Genomic DNA, 19,241 nt, shown 5'->3' with positions numbered 1-19,241 from the left:
TACCGTTTCATCCTGAGTATTCCATTTCAGCAGCAAGTTATACATTCTTGACAACATTTCCCCTTCATTTTTGGAGGGGGAAAAGTGCGTCCTATAGAGTGAAAAATACGGTAGTTATGTCGCAGGAAAAAAACAAAAGCAGTTGTGATGACTTATATGAAAGATGTCAAATTCCACATTAGGGCCGTACTATGCTAGGCCAGTCAAAATGTTCCGAAAGGGTATGCAAGCTTTCCAGTTCTCTGGAAGACTTCATTGGGTTGATGGTAAACAAAACAAGGTTGGTTTTGGACTAAGATTCTTAGTTTTTGCTAAAGATGGAGCTTCTAACACGATTATTTATTTTTATTATTTTTACAGTGAGGGGAGGGAGTCCCCTAATTTCCTGGATTTAGTGAAAGTTTGAATTAATTAAGGTTTGATTCAACTTCGCCAAACACAGAAACCCCAGGATTTAGTTATGCTAAATGAAGGGCAGTATACTAGTACTACTACTACTACTAATAGTAATAATGACGCTGGGGGTCTCAAGAGTTATCCTGAGCTTATTTACTGAGTTGCTTCCAGTCCAGCCTCAGAACGCCAAGGCTGCAGTCCTGAACCCACTTTCCTGGCTGGGAGTGATCACTCTCAAGGCTCATCTGGAGCCATGCCTAAGATAAATCCAGAACTGCATTGCCAATCACATTTGGGGCAAGGAGACAGGCTGAAAGTGAATGGTGCCGAATGGCCATTGAAAGGCATTGGTGCCCTTTTGGTTGGCTACAGGTAAACATTGCATTTCAGGATGTGTGCGGCTCAGAGAAATTGGGGTTGCCCAGAGGACGGGCTTTAGGGGCCTTCCACAAGCAGCCAGGCAAGAAAGAGCTGAACAAAATAACTATTTATAGACTAATACAATCTTTCTCACATTAATTCTTACAAGTCTGGCTGATGAAGAATTGATCAAGATTGGCTGATGAAGCATTTAACGAAACAGATTGGTTATCCGGAAACTGTTCCGGTGATATTTGGTGACAGATTATGTATATATCGAACATTTGAATTATTCTACCGCGACTGGTGAAGAAGATTTAGAGACTTTGGTTGCAATTTCTGATCATTTGTATTAGTCTATAAATAGTGTTTAGTGCCATTGTTATTGGCCATCGTGTTGTGTTATTTTGTTCGGCTCATTCAGGCAAGAAAGCGTTAGCATTGGGATGGCAGATGGCCTGCATTAGGGTGGGTCTGGATCCTGCACCCCGATCCTCCAGCCTCTCAGTTAAAGCACACCCTGACAAGTGACTTTTTGGGATGGCTATAAGAACTGCATTAGGATGGCTTGAATCCTGAGCCATGATAAAGTTTAGACTTTAAAAACTAAATATATTTTTGTGTTGCTTTCTAATGGCTGTTTGGGCAGGTAATATTTTGTGTGTTTGTAGATGGTTCCTAAAATCCACTGTGTCTCTGGCTGGTGAGCTTATGGGTCCAACAATAGCCGCTTCTAGGATCTTTTCCTTCTCTTCAGGGAAATAATCCGGGTTGCCCTATCTGGCAGTTTAACAGTCCAGTTCTATTTTTTAAAAAATTCCACTCCCTCCTGATTGATTAACACTCCATGAGCTCTGATTGGCTTCTACGGTATCCAATAGGACAACCCATGGTCTGTCAGCGGTGGTGGGGTCCAGAGGCAATAGTGAGTGGGGCAACAAATGTCAGTTCTGCCTTTGTGCAGTAGGCTAGTAGGCATTCACACACCGCATCATGTGCCTGCCGCATCATGTGCCTGTAGAGAAAGGCTGGAAACGACACAAATATAAATGAACAAGTTGGACTTGCAGCAAAATGTTAACATGTGGTGTGTGCCAGTGTTCCAACCAGCCACCCAGCCATGGCCTCTCTCAGAATATCCCATTCTGTCTCTCCCCCCACCCAACCCAGTTTCCTAGGATTTTCCCCTCCAACACTCAGTCAGCATTCTGTGGCTCAGTCCTTTTCCAGGGGATTTAAAAACATTTTTTTGCACTTCTGCAAACCTTGCTTTTCCTTGCTCACACCTCCCTCTTGTGTGGAAATGTTGTCATTTTAGTTTGGAAGTCAGAAACTGTTAGTCTATATCCAGGATGGGGAACTTGTAGCCCTCCAAATGCTGGACTCCCAACTCCCATCATCACTGGACATGATTTTCAGGACTGATGAGAGTTGGAGTCCCAATATCTGGAAAACCACAATTTCCTCATATAGAATTTACAGTGTTATGAGTTTGCGGGTGCCAGACACCCTAAATTCCTGGGTCGAGTAGGTGTTAGAATTTAATCAAGGCTTGGAGTGTTAAAGCAGGGTGCTAGACATGAGTGTATTAACTCTACCAGGGACCATGAACTTGCTTCATTTATTTATTTATTATTTACACCATTAAATTACATGGCACATTTAATCAATGGAATTAAAGAATTCACAATTAAATCAACAGTAGTTAATTTCATTTTAGCAGTAATTTTTAGACAAATAATGCAGCTGTTGCAGGAAAGATTTTTTTCATGGGGGGGGGGATCAATGCAGCTCCTTGCCAAGGCCGCAAGGGACCCTAAGCACACCTCTGAATGCAAATCTAGGAGAGAAGGGAATTGGGGGATGGGGGAGAGAAAAGAAATTCAGAATGAGTGGAAGGAAAGACAGTAACCCCCTGAATTATTTTTAAAAGCAACCAGATTCTACAATGCATGTAAATAATACCTTTTTGCATAATTTATTCCAGTAATATGCTGAATAGATCAGTCGGTAGAGCATGAGATTCTTAATCTCAGGGGTTGTGGGTTCAAGTACCACATTAGGCAAAAAATATTCCTGCATTACAGGGGGTTGGACTAGATGACCCATGTAGTCTCTTCCAATTCTACAATTCTATGATTGTATGAAAAGGATTTATCTCTGAATGTGGTGAGTGAGGGTTTTTTTGTGTGAGGGGTGCTGTTTTAAATTGAATGCACACTGAAGCATCAATGTTGTTGTTGTTTAGTCGTTTAGTCGTGTCCGACTCTTTGTGACCCCATGGACCAGAGCACACCAGGCACTCCTGTCTTCCACTGCCTCCCGCAGTTTGGTCAGACTCATGTTGGTAGCTTCGAGAACATTGTCCAACCATCTCGTCCTCTGTCATCCCCTTCTCCTTGTGCCCTCCATCTTTCCTAGCATCAGGGTCTTTTCCAGGGAGTCTTCTCTTCTCATGAGGTGGCCAAAGTATTGGAGCCTCAGCTTCACGATCTGTCCTTCTAGTGAGCACTCAGGGTTGATTTCCTTAAGAATGGATATGTTTGATCTTCTTGCTGTCCATGGGACTCTCAAGAGTCTCCTCCAGCACCATAATTCAAAAAGCATCAATTCTTCGGCAATCAGCCTTCTTTATGGTCCAGCTCTCACTTCCATACATCACTACTGGGAAAACCATGGCTTTAACTATACGGACCTTTGTTGGTAAGGTGATGTCTCTACTTTTTAAGATGTTGTCTAGATTTGCCATCGCCTTTCTCCCAAGGAGCAGGCGTCTTTTAATTTCGTGACTGCTGTCACCATCTGCAGTGATCGAAGCATCAATAGATTTAATAAATTACCCAGAATACTTGCATGTAACCCACAAATAGTAATCAGATTAGATTCTTCTCTTAGTTTAAGGAATCCTGCAGATGACAATTTTGTTCAGCATTCATGCTGCTTTGCTTGCGTAAAGCTTACATAGTGGTTAGACTGTGTCCCGTGTTTTTTGAGCATTCATCCTGATTTGCTTGTGGGGTGTTTGTATGTCTTCTTATTAATCATTAGTTCATCCTACAGTTTTCAATGCATTTCCCTGTCACTTTCCAAAGTGCAGAAAGTCTTTTTTTTTTTTAAGTGGATTTGTTTCAATAGAGCAATCGAGCACTTTAATTGTGAAAACCCTAGAATTTTCAACTGGAGAAATAAAAATTGAAAACCACCCTAGTAATGTGGTGGCGGAGAAAGATGAGGAGGCATTCCAGTTAATCCTCCCTAAAGCGTTCCAGAGACTGCAACCATATGTTGCTGCTCAAAAAGTGTCAACCTTATCCACGTTTTAAAAATTCCCACCCACTCTTTAGCTGCCAAACAGCATAGCTAATTCTACCAACTGCAAATCTTAAATCTGTATAATTAACCTAGAACTTCAAAGCTACGCAGGAACAACTGCATAGTTGGGAACCATCTTCCAATGTTATCTAGCCCATCCCACTGTCAGCAGGATTTCTTGGGGAATATATCCACACCCCCAATAGGCTTTCCTGCATACACTCCTTCCATTGAGTTCAATGGAGTTAACAGTAAAGCCCAGCTCCAGTCTGTATGATAGGCAGTCTGTAAGAGGCAGCTTGATTAGCTGGGCTATGTATAAAACCAGCTGTGGACCTGAATGGGGCAAGTCACCACCTCTCAGCCTAACCAACTTTACAGGGTTGTTATATGGATAAAAGATGGGGGGGGGGACTTGTATGCTGCCTTGAGTTCACTGGAGGAAGGATCCTCTTTCCTGTCCATACATGATCAAAACAGAACAGATCATCCTACAGACTATGCTTGACTACAGTGGCTTCAGACTGGGTATCTCTCTAGCTAAGGCTGCTCACAGATCTGGTCTGGCCTGGACAGTTTCCTTTGATGTATGAGATTACAAATTCAGTCTTAGGTTCTCTAATTAAAGGGGATCATGTAAGAAGAGGTAGGAAAACCTGCCACCATAATAAGCCAGAATAGACCATACTGACTAGATGGGCCAGTAGCCTGGTTCTGTATAGCTTTGATCATACTGGTTGTAAAACAGGGCAAAGCCTCTTTTTAAAAATATCAAGTTGGTGCACTGGTTGGCCCTGTTTTTTAGGAGCTTCAGAAATAAAAGTTTTCATCTGCTGCAATCGACCCTGTAATAATTCTTCACCAACAATCTTTTTCTGAACACACTAATCAGAAATAGTGCCCACTTGAAATTGGCAAGGTGTCTTCTAAATTATTGATGCAATAGACCAAGACACCCTCTTGTGCAAGTTCTGCCAAAACAAATGGGAGAAAGAGCTGGAGCTGACCCCAGATTGCAGTCAGGTTGTTAATGAATGTACTGAAAATCCATCTGCTTTTGGTCCTCAAGAATAGGTTGCAGAGGAGTGGAAAAACTGAAACGTTTGTTAGCATTCATATATCTCTCCAACCACTCTTTGGGATTTTCCTGCAGCAGTACTCCTTCATCATCATCATCATCATCATCATCATACTTAATGTGTATATAACACTTGAGAGGTCATTATCTCAGTAATTATGCAGCTATAGAAAGCATCTAAGCCCTGTATAATCTATACTGAAGATATTTGGGGCTCAATGTCGGGGAGCTGTTAACGCTGCCAATTTAAAGAAGAGCAAAATTGCTACTCCAAACGGTATTCAGTACAAATTTGTGCGTGGATGAGGAATTGAGGTGTGATTGTTTGTTCAACGTCTTGGGAAGATAGGAAGAGCATAGTAGCCAGCTAAGGTATTGGAAGAAGGAGAATAAATCGTGAGACAATTTCCTTGTGCTAGGCAGAGATTCTTGAGCAGCTAGCTAGTTGAAGCTCCTAAATGCCTTCATGTCTACACTGTACTGCGTCTTAGATTTGAATAGCTCCTGAGGTTCCCCCAAGGATTAAAAATAATAAATGGGGCGGAGAGAGCTTGGAATAGCAGACATTTGTGACATGTTACAATCGGGGGGGGGGGTTGTTGGGTTTGGGGGTTTTTTTGGAATAGAGACAGGTTTGGAAATGCAAGATCTAACCATCACATTATTAGAAAGAGGAGAGGTTGCTGCTATGAAGCGTAATGCAGCAGTCGGTGTGTGTATTAGGCTATTTTGCATATTGCCTTTTGGGGACAGGAGCTGTTGTAGATTTCACAAAGGTTTGCAAATAGCTTTGGAACAGGAGTGGTATAGCAACATCCTGGCTTTTTGTCCATAATATTTTCCTGCCCGTTCAGTAACAGATGTCGCCTTGCCGTTGTCGGGAACGTGGGACATTAGGACCCAGAGGCTGCTGAACAGGAGAGGCAGAATTGCTTCTCTCTTTTGTCATCTTCCCTTGCCTCTGCAGCCTTCCTCTCCTGATCTCCTTCAATGGTGACTGACCATCTCTTACACAGCCAGGGAGCCAAACCACGGTAGGACCAGACCCGATGGCCTCTCCCAGGACTATAACAATTGTAGCCCTCTCGGTAGCCTTGGGGCTCTTCTTCGTCTTTATGGGGACCATCAAACTGACCCCCAGGCTCAGCAGAGATGCCTACAATGAGATGGTGAGTAGTACATCTGGGGTGGGAGACATCTTACTGCCAGCACTGGCTGGCATTCATCCTCTTGCAGCCGCTGCTGTCTGTTTCTATTTGCAAGTAGTATCAGCCATGTAAAAAGAAGGCAGCTGTTGCTGTGAATGTGCCAAGGGTGGGAGAAGAGAAACAAATGGGTACCACAGAATGACATCCTCATCCTTATTTGGCTGGGAATAGAGATCAAGAAGCCTGAACCTCCCTTTGCGGCTGCTGAAATTATATTTCTTGTTAGCTGGTGGTTTGGCTCCTGTGGCATTCATTTCTAAGGCTGCTCTCCACCCCCACAGCAAAAGCACCTATAAATTGAGAAGGGCTGCTGGAACAGGGGTGAACAGGATGGGGGAGAGCTCTGCAAAAAGATAAATGTGTCTGATCTGAGAAGACTCGATCACAACATGGGTGCATTTTTCCCATCAAGTGAAGTGGCGTGGAGGGTGGCAGTCCCAAGTGTTTTTTTAGGATTGTGAGCAAGGTAACATAGGGCACTGGATCCCTGTTCCCTCTCCTCAAAATGATCTAAAGTGGATCACCTTCCCAGGCGAAGGACAGAACCAGCCCAACAGAACAAGGCAGCTCATGTCAGGGCATGAATTCTGAGTACCGTTTAAAGGCCACAAACTGTAAAATTATTTAGCATATTGCCATTCTGTGGGGTATTGTGGATATTTTGCTGAAAGTACCAAAATGTATTGGGTCAACTCTGTCAAAGGGTAATATGATTTTGTCCGCTGCCTGCCCTCTAATTTCTTTCCCAAGAGAAGGTTCTGGAAAATGACAAATGTGGGTCCTTCATAAACCTGGGATTTCTGGCTGAGATGCTGCCAGTCTTCCAGTTAGTCAACATGCTTCCATTTCCTCCTGTTTCTTGCCTATAATTCATCCACCGGCGAGCCCCACCTATGTTGCGATGCAGGCAACCAAAGTGTGACTGCCCATCATTTAGTCTTCCTGCTGCTACCACCTCAGCTATGTTTTGCCCATCTATCCTAAATACATTATTTCTTTATGAAAATGGCTAGAGTTTCTTGGAAGTCCTAAGAAACAACTATGAAACTTTCTGACGTGTTCTAATTTTTCCTTGCCTTGCTACACAATCTGGAATATCAGGGGGGGATATAGATCTCATCCACTCTGCTTGTGCCAAGCTGCCTCCTTGAAGGACTGGCAAAATACTCTGGAACCCTCAAGTAAAGGGCAGCCATAGGAATGTTCAGTTATGTCAGGCTGGCTGTAAAGCACAAATCTCATCAGCACTGTACTTCATTTCTTACCCTTTCTACCCTTAGCCTCTTATTAATGAGATTTCAGTATCATTAGCATCAGTGACCTCATCAACACAGTCTTTGGTTTAATGAGGCTTTTTGTGATGGCCCTTTTAACAAATGCACAAACTAACAACCCTTTTCATCAGTTATGTTACCGTCTAGAATTATTGTTAGACAACTTTGGTTTTAACAATATCTCAGAAGAGCCAGCTGCAGATTTCATCTCCCTGCTTTCCTATTCTTCTGCATCTGCCTGCTTTGCATCTTATTTTGAAAATCATGCAACATATGTCTTAGTTTGCTTTTTCCTTTTACTAATAATCCTAATCTCATTAATAATAATAATATCAATATTAATAGAAATAATAATAATAATATCAATATTAATAGAAATAATTCCCATTATTTTCCGGCTGCCCATTATTTTCCTTATAAGCAAGATACAGTGGTACCTCGGGTTACATACACTTCAGGTTACACACTCCTCTAACCCAGAAATAGTGCTTCAGGTTAAGAACTTTACTTCAGGATAAGATCAGAAATCGTGCAGGGGCGGCGCGGCAGCAGCAGGAAGCCCCATTAGCTAAAGTGGTGCTTCAGGATAAGAACAGTTTCAGGTTAAAAACGGACCTCCGGAACAAATTAAGTACTTAACCCGAGGTACCACTGTACCCAACTAACAGATGCTTGGAATTTGCAACATGGTCTGCTTTTCAGTTTGAACTTGTAACTTTCAGATAAGAAAGGTGGCAGAGAGCAGTATTAGAACCTTAAACCAAGGTTGCAGTCTCTAAAACAGGTTGCAGTTGCGAGTTGCCATGTTTGAGCAAAACGGTTCTGAAATCTTATTTTTCAAATGATGGACTGACTGTGATTGATTCTCAGGAAAACAACTGGCTAGTTCAGATGACAACCTTGAGCTAGTTTAAGAACTTTGAGAACTTAAAGAAAAAAATTCATTTGAACCAGGGATAGTCCATGTATATATTCGAACCTTTTTTTCGTAATGGTGATTGCTCCTGCTCTGGCTGCACAGAAAAAGCAAGTTGGTTCCAGAAATTCATTCTGATTGTGCAGAAAAAAATGTAAAACAGTCCAGATACAATGATCCTCAGATGGTGAAGGTGTCAGGTGCCATCCTGGCACCCAGGTATCTTCACTTATTCACAAGTGGTCGAAAGCCAGGTGCAAAATGCTCCTTGCACCTGGCTAATTTCGAACATTGGCAGAGAGTGCAGATTGCTCTGACTGTTACTCTTACTATGACCCTTAACTCTCTTTTCAGATAACTTCTTCCTTCTGATTATTCCTATGATGTGTGTGTTACATTTGGGGAGCTTTCTCCAAGTGAGAAAGTCAAAAGTTCCCCCAAATGAGTGGTATGCATTATTTCATAACTAATGAAGAACTGAACAGAATCAGTGCCATTTTCTTCTTAAATGAATGCCAAGAGTAATAGACAGAGCTGATTTCGTTCATTCATTCATTCATCCATTCATGGCATTCATTTCCCCATATCTTTAGATAAAAAGGCCCCTAGGGTGGCTTACTTACAATTAATTAAAACCTATGCACCCTTGTAGGGACGTGGGTGGCACTGTGGGTTAAACCACAGAGCCTGGGGCTTGCTGATCAGAAGGTCGGCGGTTCGAATCCCTGCGACGGGGTGAGCTCCCGTTGTTCAGTACCTGCTCCTGCCAACCTAGCAGTTCGAAAGCACATCAAAGTGCAAGTAGATAAATAGGTACCACTTCGGTGGGAAGGTAAACGGCGTTTCTGTGCGCTGCTCTGGTTCGCCAGAAGAGGCTTAGTCATGCTGGCCACATGACCCGGAAGTTGTACACTGGCTCCCTCTGCCAATAAAGCGAGATGAGCGCCGCAACTCCAGAGTCGGCCATGACTGGACCTAATGGTCAGGGGTCCCTTTACCTTTTTATGCACCCTTGTGTTTGTCCCGTGTTTGTTGCAGAATCGGATCAAGCATCCATCAGCGGAATGAAGTTTTTCCAATTCAGCAGTAAATAGTGGGTTATTCCTGAGGAAAGTGGCAGGCCCAAAAAACCCAACCCACCTCTCGGAACCAAAGTCACTTCAAAATTCAGGACAAACAGAAGCATGGATGGGCCCTAAAACAAGAGAAACTCTGCCCACAGGTTTACAATATAAACAAACACGGCACACAAGAGAAAAGGGACATGGAGGGAAGATGAGATGGGGAATCAAATTCAGGCATCAGTTCTTGAACACTTGTTCTTATAACTAGTAGCTGGCCCAGTTCAGGGTTTGGAGGTGCCTGATGGAGCTTGTCTGTCACAGTAGAGCTCTTGGAGTGAGCTCTGCTTCTCACCTCTGATGGAATGGTTGCTCCCAGGTGACAGTTGAATGAAAGGAGGCCTAATGGTGCTATTTTTTGTGACTTCATCCCTGCGCCTCACCTTTTTTTGGTACAGCAAATGCCTTCAGGTAGCTGCCAATCTATTTCCCCAAATTCTGCAGATATTCTTGTTGGTTCAAGGAAAAAAATATAGGCCTTAAGAATAATTTCTGGATGCCCAGATCCAAGTTTAAGGTAAATCCAAATTTGATGAGAGAACCCCCAACAGAAATTTAAAATCACAAAACATGCTGCAAAGTAAAGTGTGGAAATATAGGCTGTTAGACCTTTAAAATATCCCCTTACGAGTTCCTTCCAAAGTTTCTCTCTTTCCCCAGCATAGAAAAAGACCACACATTTGGAAAGTTAAAAATTGTATACTTACAAGCTCTCCAAAGGTCAGGTTTATGTGCTTTTCCATACAGCATTTACAAAAAGTTGTGCAGGCAGTAAAACTTGGCTTAGTTATCGTGGTGAAAGTTCCTAAATTATTTGTATCAGAACTCAAGAATGGCTTGTGAGAGCCATGCAGTCTGAATTTGGAGCAACCAGCTCAGACCTCTACACATGGTGAGCTTCACAGATAGATTGGAGGGTGAACGATAGGCTTGATTGCCCATTTCCTCCCAAGGTAAGGGAAGTTCACCTAGCTAAGCCTGACAGGACAGCTTACTCTATGGTCTTAACCCCTTCATGCATTAATTAGACTTAAGTATGTTGGTTATATGGGACGCAGGTGGCGCTGTGGGTTAAACCACAGAGCCTAGGACTTGCCAATCAGAAGGTCGGCAGTTTGAACCCCCAAGACAGGATGAGCTCCCGTTGCTTGGTCCCTGCTCCTGCCAACCTAGCAGTTCGAAAGCACGTCAAAGTGCAAGTAGATAAATAGGTACCGTTCTGGCGGGAAGGTAAACGGCGTTTCTGTGCGCTGCTCTGGTTCGCCAGAAGAGGCTTAGTCATGCTGGCCACATAACGCGGAAGCTGTACGCCGGCTCCCTTGGCCAATAAAGCGAGATGAGCGCCACAACCCCAGAGTCGGTCATGACTGGACCTAATGGTCAGGGGGTCACTTTACCTTTACCTATCTTGGTTATATGAGGCTGGTTATCCCACAATTTCGTCATACCAGGACATTTGGAGATGGGGTGGGGTGGGAATGGCAGCCTTCAGTGCAGTCAACCAATTTTTTGTGTGTGTTGACCATCAAAAAATCCAAGGCTTTCTGGGAAAAGAATACGACAGCCTCCAAAAGGACATCTGTTGTTGTTGTTGTTGTTCCCCGTTCATGGGGAAATGATGTTGCAGGCTGGGAGCAAGTCCTACCCACACGCATGGGGAGAGATAGCCCCTGTGCCATTGGGGGGTCCTCGGCCGTGTCATCCCTGGCTGAGCAATCTGGATGGTCCGGGGCATGGCGTGGGCTATTTAAACTGCCCGTGACCGAGGACTCGCCCCCTTTTCTTCCTGCTCGCTCAGTTCTCTTGCCCTCCCTCCCTAAGGTTAGGCTCATTATCTCTTGACCTTGCTATGGACCTCGGTTGGTCACCTGTCAAAGGGGCCTGGTAGGAATTTTTTCCACTTGGAAAACTGGCACCGGCCATTTGGTTTTTTGCCTACCTTGTAGCAAATCGTCACAACTTTGTAAGGTTTGGTGGTTAGGCATTGGAGTGTTTGGTTGAAGGAGAGGGAAAGTAGTGGGCATCACCTAATACCCCTTCTAATTCAAAGGTATTCCGTTAAAGGAATCCGAGGGGCGTGGTCTCTGTCCGAAGCCCCAGACAGAGAGCTAGGGTCATGGCATGACCCCTAGTGGCGATCCTGGGGGAGTTCCTAGTTGATGTGCATCAGCAGGGCTCCCCCTACTGGTGGTTCACCCTTCCAAGACTTCCTGTGGATGCATAGGAGTCAGATATAGTCGTGTGGTTTCCAATGCCTAAGCCAATACCACTCGCATTCTGTAACTAATAATGTTGTGGCCTTTTTCACCTTTTAACCCATGTGTCTTTATTCCAACATCCCGGGTGGGGAGATGACCTTGCCACGCAAGGTACTCCTACCTGTACTTACACACCAACTTGAAAGCATTTGGCCACCTCCCTCCCAAGGTGATTGTGTGTATGTGTGAGAGAGCGAACTTAGACAGATTCTACCAGGCGTGGATGTGGAGTCCACTACAGGGTAAGGTGTTAAGCTTCTAATCTCCTTCCTCTGTTTTCGGACCTGGATGGTGGATAGTGGATGGGGGATGGTGGACCCACACATGGTAGATGTTGTTGAATAATTTCAGTTGTGTATGTGCTGTAGGGTTTGTGTGTCTGCATCTTGTTTGACCTAGTGTTATAAGTAATAAAACTGCTCCTTTCCCCTTATGGGTTACACAAGAGCCTATATAGAGTCCTTTTGTAGGTTCTGTATCCGTAGGAGAAAATAACAGAGACCAACCAGAGAATATTGAGAAGCAAAGCAGCTAGTAAGCCTGATCTTTATTAATGGCTGCAACAGGGTTCTCCCCCACATGCAAGAAAGAGGAGGAGGACCCAGAACAAAGGTATGCCCGCCCTTATATAGACATTTTAAATTGCCCACCCTAGAGTCCAAAACTACCCCCCAGAAACATCATACATTCATCACAGAAGGGGTGTAGCCCAAGACAACCCCCCAGATACATCATACCTAGGTAAAGGTAAAGAGACCCCTGACTGTTAGGTCCAGTCTGAGGTTGCAGCGCTCATCTCGCTTTACTGGCTGAGGGAGCCGGCGTACAGCTTCCGGGTCATGTGGCCAGCATGACTAAGCTGCTTCTGGCGAACCAGAGCAGCACACAGAAACGCCATTTACCTTCCCGCCAGAGCTGTACCTATTTATCTACTTGCACTTTGACGTGCTTTCGAACTGCTAGGTTGGCAGGAGCAGGGGCCGAGCAACGGGAGCTCACCCCGTCACATCACACCTACGTCACAGAAAAAGCGGTCTACAACAGAAATCTGAGTGTGTTGTTTATCTCCTGTCTGGCAAGTTATCTGATTGCATTATCTGGATTTTGACCACTCCTTTGTTATTATAACTACTTAATTCCTGAATCTAGGTCACAGGCTCACACCCTGTTCATATCTTGAATGTGCCCTTAAGACAGGATTTGTGAGGAAAGAGACAATGGGGAGGTTTCCCACTTTGACCTTGCAGAGAAATAGTTGAGGTCAATTTGTTCAGGACCTTTTCTATGGGGTTTCAGACATGTGGTTTATATATACAGTTATGAACATTTATTTTTTATATATATGACCTTAAAATTCTTATAACACTAGCAATGTGAAATGAGGATGTTAGTGATTCTGAGCATGTGTAGAATGAACAACAATCTGTAGGGCAGCCAGTTTCCTTTTTCCTGAAATGGGGATAAGGCTTCGCGATCAAAAGGTTATTTTCCTGGTCAGTTTAGGAACTGGTACCTCTTTTTTGTTGTTGTTGTTGGGGACAAAATTAATCAAGAAGAGAAACACAATATTGCAAACTAAGGACAGAAAAAAAATCTATTGTTTTGGGAATATGGGAGTTAATCTGGTTAAATCAGCAAAATAAATCTTAGGCTGCAATACTAGTTCCACGCACATGAGAGCAAGCCCTACTGAACTCCATTGGACTTACTTATGAATAGACGTGTTTAGGTTTGTACTGTTAGTTGCTTAATTGTAGGAACTTCAATTATTTTAAATCGGCGAATTTCTTTATTTAAATCTGCATATGTTGGTATCTGACAAAAATAATTTTTCTAAAAGGAAATTGAGGTCCTCTAGATGTTGCTAGGCTACAACTCTTAGCCTTAACAATAACAGTCAGGGATCAAAGATGATACGAGTTGCAGTTCAGCAACTTTTGGAGGGCCATAGGTTCCCCATTCGTGTTATTTGTTGTTAGCCACTCTGAATACATTAGTAAAAAAGCAGAATGGCAATAATAATAATAATAATAATAATAATAGTAATGCACTTTGTATTTATATGCCGCCTCCCTAAATATTCAAAACACTTCTCTAGCTCTGAAATCTACCTTTATATTCCTAGTGGTTAAGTGAATGGGGATTCAGTACTATGGGACTAAATTTTGAAAATATGGATTGTAGACCCTACAGATGGGCAGTTTTCAGGTTTCAAAAGTGGGTTGTGTGCTGTAGGTGGGGTTGCAATCCCTCTGCAGAGGAAGGTGTTTGGGGGCACTCCATTCATCTCCATCACTACTGGCTCAGGTGAACTCAGTGGCTTGAAGTTTGCACTACCAACTTTGACAATTCCTGAACAGGGATAGTCTTGCCACAATGTACTATATGTTGGTAACCTCATCATTAGACTACTGTAATGTGCTATAGGAGGGGCTGCCCTTGTACTTGGTTCAGAAGCTCCAGTTAGTGCAAAATGTAGCTGCTAGAATGCTTAGTGGGACACTTAGCTATGCAAATATTATTTTATCAGCACTGTGAGACCAGTGGTGCTTCCCTGTTTTGTGGAACATTCTCCCCAGGAGGACATGCTTGGTTCCACCACTATCAGTTTTTATTCATCCAGCTTTTGAACCCTATTTTGGAAGGTGATGTATGTTTGCAGCCTCTTCTTCTACTCATCTTTTTAGTGAGTTGGGCTAGATCAGCCCTGATTTACATGTTACTGGTGGGCATGTAAGGGTGTTTTTACACTTGCTTGTATACATGTTTACATTGTGAGTTTCTGTAAGTCACTTTGAGTCACTTTTGTGAAAAAACATGCAGAAGGAGGAGAAACAGCCACAGCTATTGAGCCAAGTTCAATATTTGTTGTTGACTTTTGAAGTCTTCGAGAACTTGGGCCCACACTACCTAGCTGGCTACTTCTTCTGTTACAGAACAAGCTTATATTTCATATATTCCAAGGAGACCTTGCAGGTCACTTTACAAATGGTGGATTGTCACTTGGCGACAGTGTAGAAATGGGCTTTCTCAGTGATAGTACCTAACCTCTGGAATGCCCTCCTTCAGGTTGGAGGCAGCAAAGACTTTTAAATTCCTCATAAAAACTTACATGCTTACTTCAGCTTTCTTGAACTCTGATTCTTACTTTGTAATTTGTTTTTTCCCCCCATGCATATATTTGTGACATATGGTTTTTAGGAAATGTTATTGAATGTTATTCTATTTTTATTGTTTTTACATAACCTGCTTACATATTTTCAATGTATTAATCAGTACAACATTTTATAGTCAATTATTAATAGCCAGGGGAGAAAGACTCTGCCTCAGTGCATGACACAGGTGACTGAGAGCTCTTCAACACTATGATGGAAGAAACTGAATATAATATGGAAAATCCCATCTCTGCCTGTGCTAACAGCTTCTTTTTATCTGACGAGTGGCTTTGCTTTATTATGGGCAAGACTGATCTTCCTCTCACAGCTTTAATCAAGTAGAAGCTGTACTCCACTTAGAGCCTGTATATTCAGATGGGGGGGGGGGAGAGAATCTGTATGTCAGATCCCAATCCGTACTGAATCCCATGTTGTTGCTGCTTTTATTTCAGAAACGAGCCTACAAGAGCTATATCCGTGCATTGCCCATGCTTAAGAAGATGGGGGTCAGCTCCATCATTCTCCGCAAGAGCATTGGAGCCTTAGAGGTGGCCTGTGGTATTGTCATGACACTTGTCCCTGGACGCCCCAAGGACGTGGCTAACTTTCTGCTGCTGCTGCTTGTTCTGGCTGTGCTTTTCTTCCACCAGCTGGTGGGTGACCCACTCAAGCGCTATGCCCATGCCCTGGTCTTTGGGATCCTGCTTACCTGCCGCTTGCTGATCGCCCGTCAGCCTGAGGAGCAGTTGCCAGAGAAGAAGACCCTTTCGGTGAATGGAGAGGAGCAGCCACCTCTTGCGGAGGCAGCCCCAGAAAAGGGAAAAATCAAGGTGTCCTAGTGGGAAGCCTATGAGGGACACACGGGGACCCTCCAAGCAGCTCTCTCCAAAACCTGAAAAGATTTGCATTTCTTTTTCTTTTTGTGGTTTTTGTAAAGGGTTACCTTTTGGAGCATGGGGAAAACCTTAATCTGCCGGCTCCACAACAGCTTGGCTTGTGCACTCCAAACCTCTAGAGCTGCTCTCTCCTGTGTCCCACACACATGTAGACATGACTTAATTTAATGGTTCTAGAGGGGAATAAATGTACCATGTGGTGTGTGTGTGCGTGTGTGTGTGTGAGAGAGACTGAACTGCTTAACTTGAACTGCCTCTGCATCCGTCTGTATTCTTCAGAGGCAAAAGGCATGGGAAGTTCCAACCCTGTGCTTGCTCACCTTCCCAGTACTTTGCCCCTGTTTGCCTAGCATCTAGCACTGGAGTGACAAACTTTTTTTTTCCTGCTTCAAATGAGCCAAGTGGTGCATCCCACCCACCTATCTCAGCAGAGAATGCTGTATACCCAAGAATAAACCCAGCAGTCATTCCCCAAACCCTTTCTACTCCCAATTCTCACTGTCTGCTGCTGTCAAAAGATCAGGGACTGCTCACTGTCTGCCTACACATAAAACTGCTTTTTCAGCCATCCATTCACTCTAACTTTAAATAAGTGACAGGTTACTGTGGGTGGGTGAAGGCTTGATGCTAAGAACAGGATTCATTTTCCATCCAACATGGGAATCTACTGATGAGCCAAGACATAGTCAGGTCCCTGTTAAGAAGCTGCTTCAATTGTTTTAGTGTTGAGCTTGGAGGGCAAATAAACAGAAAGGTTAAACTGTCCTGGGAAATACGGTTTTTAAATGGTATGTTGCCTTTTTTGGTATTGTCTGGTTTGCATTCTCCACCTCCTCCTCCCTTTCTTTGCCCTCCCCATTAATTTATAAAAATAAACTTTTTGAAATTTGAAGGAAAATGTCTTTGTAAATAGTTGATTTTTCATGTGTGTGAAACATACTTAGGATTGAAATGCCTTGCATCTGCCTGTGACTTCCAGCTTGCTATTAGTAACATGATTATTTATTCTTGGATGATGAGTAAGCCAGGAACCCCTCAAATTATATGGGGCCATGGATTCTTTCAACTTGCTATGAGCTCTAATGTGACTTCTCTGAGTACTGGGGTTGTTATACTAGAACAAGCCCTTAAGATGATATTCCTGGATAAGGGAAGAATCGGGGCTTCAACACAATAAATGCTGCTGGTGAATTTTCCACCTGAAAAATGACTATGTGAAAGGACTGTGTGACCAACTCTGTGTGACGCAGACTCCATGCTGCAGAGGTAGAAGAGGCCCCATAAGCAATGGTCATTCATCTACAGCAGGGATGGGCTAAGCTTGAGAGACATGGTCCACATTTCCTTCCCTTCACTGCTGGATGGGGAAAATATGGTATATGCATTCACAGCAAGCTTGTGAGCCAGGACCTTCCCACAGCACTGTACCTAAAGACTTAATATGGCAACAAACCCAGGTCAATGAAGAATCCAGCTCATGTATGTCCAGATGGTAACATTAAAGAATTCAAATTATTACTCTAGACCAGTTGATTTTGAACTATTTTGTTAGAATCTCTGGGGTTTAAAGCTTATGGGGATCTTGACTTTTTCAGTTACTTTTTCAGTTAGCTCAACTACTACTACCAATTACCTCTTGCAGAGTATAGCCACAAAAGAGTTTTGGGAGAACTGTAGGACAGGCTTGCAGTTCATTCAGGGAAGAAGCAATGGGAGAAGGGCCATAGCTTAGTGGTAAAGCACCTGCTTACATGCAGAATGCCTCAAGTTCAATCTGTTGTATCTCCAGGTAGAATGTCCTCTGTCTGAAACCCTGGAGAGTTTTTGCCATCCATTGTAGACAACACTGAGCTAGATGGAGCCATAGTGTGACTCAGTATAAGGCAGCCTCCTATTGTCCAGCAACAAGCCTTTGCCATGCACAGTAAAGGTAAAAGGACCCCTGACCATTAGGTCAAGTCGTGGCCGACTGGTGTTGTGGTGCTCATCTCGCTTTATTGGCCAAGGGAGCCGGCATACAGCTTCCGGGTCATGTGGCCAGCATGACTAAGCCGCTTCTGGTGAACCAGAGCAGCACACAGAAGCGCCATTTACCTTCCCGCTGGAGCGGTACCTATTAACCTACTTGCACTTTGATGTGCTTTCGAACTGTTAGGTTGGCAGGAGCTGGGACTGAACAACGGGAGCTCACTCCATCGCAGGGATTCAAACCGCCGACCTTCTGATTGGCAAGTCCTAGGCTCTGTGGTTTAACCCACAGCTCCAGAGGACTCCTTAAATAAATTTGCCTTGGAAAGGGATGCTGAAAATTAGTCAAAATTAGAAAGCACTGGGACAACAAAACAAAACACTCGGACACAGTGCCTTTAAAGCACGGACCTGTGCCTAGGAAGCATGGGGCACAAGGTAACTGTGGATGAGTTCTGAGAGACTGCTGTCCAAAGTCCTGAAGGGATTGAATACAAAGACGCAATTTGTTATAATTTAAGGTGGCATGATGGTGCTTTGAATTTATAAAGCAGATGCGGTCTAACTTGCAGAGTTGCAGAATTAACTGAATTGAACTACTAGAAGAACCAGGACTACATTGGATATAGAACCCAATACAGGAAATGGCTTATGAATGGCCCACCGGTAGAGGCACATTATGCAAAAAGCAGTTTAAAATCAATTCATAGGAAACTGAGCTCCAAAAACCTGCTCTCTGAAATCCTGGAGAACAGCTGTTGGCTATGGCAGACAATACAGAACTAGATGGCTCAGTGGTCTCACTGGGTTTTCAACCCAGAACACAGCTTAAGCGCCCCAAGAACGAACCAATTTTTAATTCCCAAAACTGTTACTAATCACAGTTTCGTTTTTAAAACGATAGTAGTTAAAAGCAATTATTTAGGGATTTTCAATGTTCAAAAGCACTTCGTATGCCTTGCCTTGCGTTCTGTGGAACTACGCGAGGGCCTTATTTACACATGGGATTATTCTTCTGAATTTTATAATGGTGCAAACTGCTTGATTTATTCGTGAAATAACGACCGAAAAAGAAAAAAATGACAGCGAGTACAATGACAGAAAAAACAAGGTTTCCTCCCGCCTGACGGAGAGACTGTAAAACGAACCCCTCCCGCTCTGAACCAAAAGCCCGCCCATTTTTTCCCCCCACCATTCCCTTTCATTTGTGAGCATGCGCAGCTCTCCAGTTCCGTTCCCCGCTTACTCTTCGGGAGCCTGCGGTGATATCATCCCCCCCGCTCCCTCTACGTTTTTCGT

At 43.6% G+C, this 19,241-nt stretch overlaps 1 protein-coding gene across 4 annotated transcripts; it reads left to right on the top strand.

Annotated features, from left to right (window-relative positions):
- The first annotated feature begins 539 nt into the window (after positions 1-539).
- On the top strand, positions 540-17,497 carry TMEM35A (transmembrane protein 35A). 4 transcript variants are annotated; one of them, XM_080990286.1, is made up of 3 exons: positions 587-768; positions 6,114-6,315; positions 15,531-17,497. In XM_080990286.1, the coding sequence occupies exons 2-3, from the start codon at positions 6,196-6,198 to the stop codon at positions 15,915-15,917; spliced, it is 507 nt and encodes a 168-aa protein (XP_080846412.1). In that variant the 5' UTR covers positions 587-768; positions 6,114-6,195; the 3' UTR covers positions 15,918-17,497. The 4 variants fall into 4 exon arrangements, with proteins under 4 accessions (XP_080846414.1, XP_080846412.1, XP_080846413.1 ...); XM_080990287.1 differs by lacking the exon at positions 587-768 and adding an exon at positions 5,406-5,518; XM_080990288.1 differs by lacking the exon at positions 6,114-6,315 and having other exon boundaries at positions 540-768.
- The last annotated feature ends 1,744 nt before the right edge of the window (positions 17,498-19,241 follow it).

Source organism: Podarcis pityusensis (assembly GCF_964106645.2).
Source record: "Podarcis pityusensis genome assembly, chromosome: Z".
Lineage (NCBI taxonomy): Eukaryota > Metazoa > Chordata > Lepidosauria > Squamata > Lacertidae > Podarcis > Podarcis pityusensis.
Note: the sequence above shows the minus strand (reverse complement) of the source record. Positions and strands in the feature narration are given on the sequence as shown.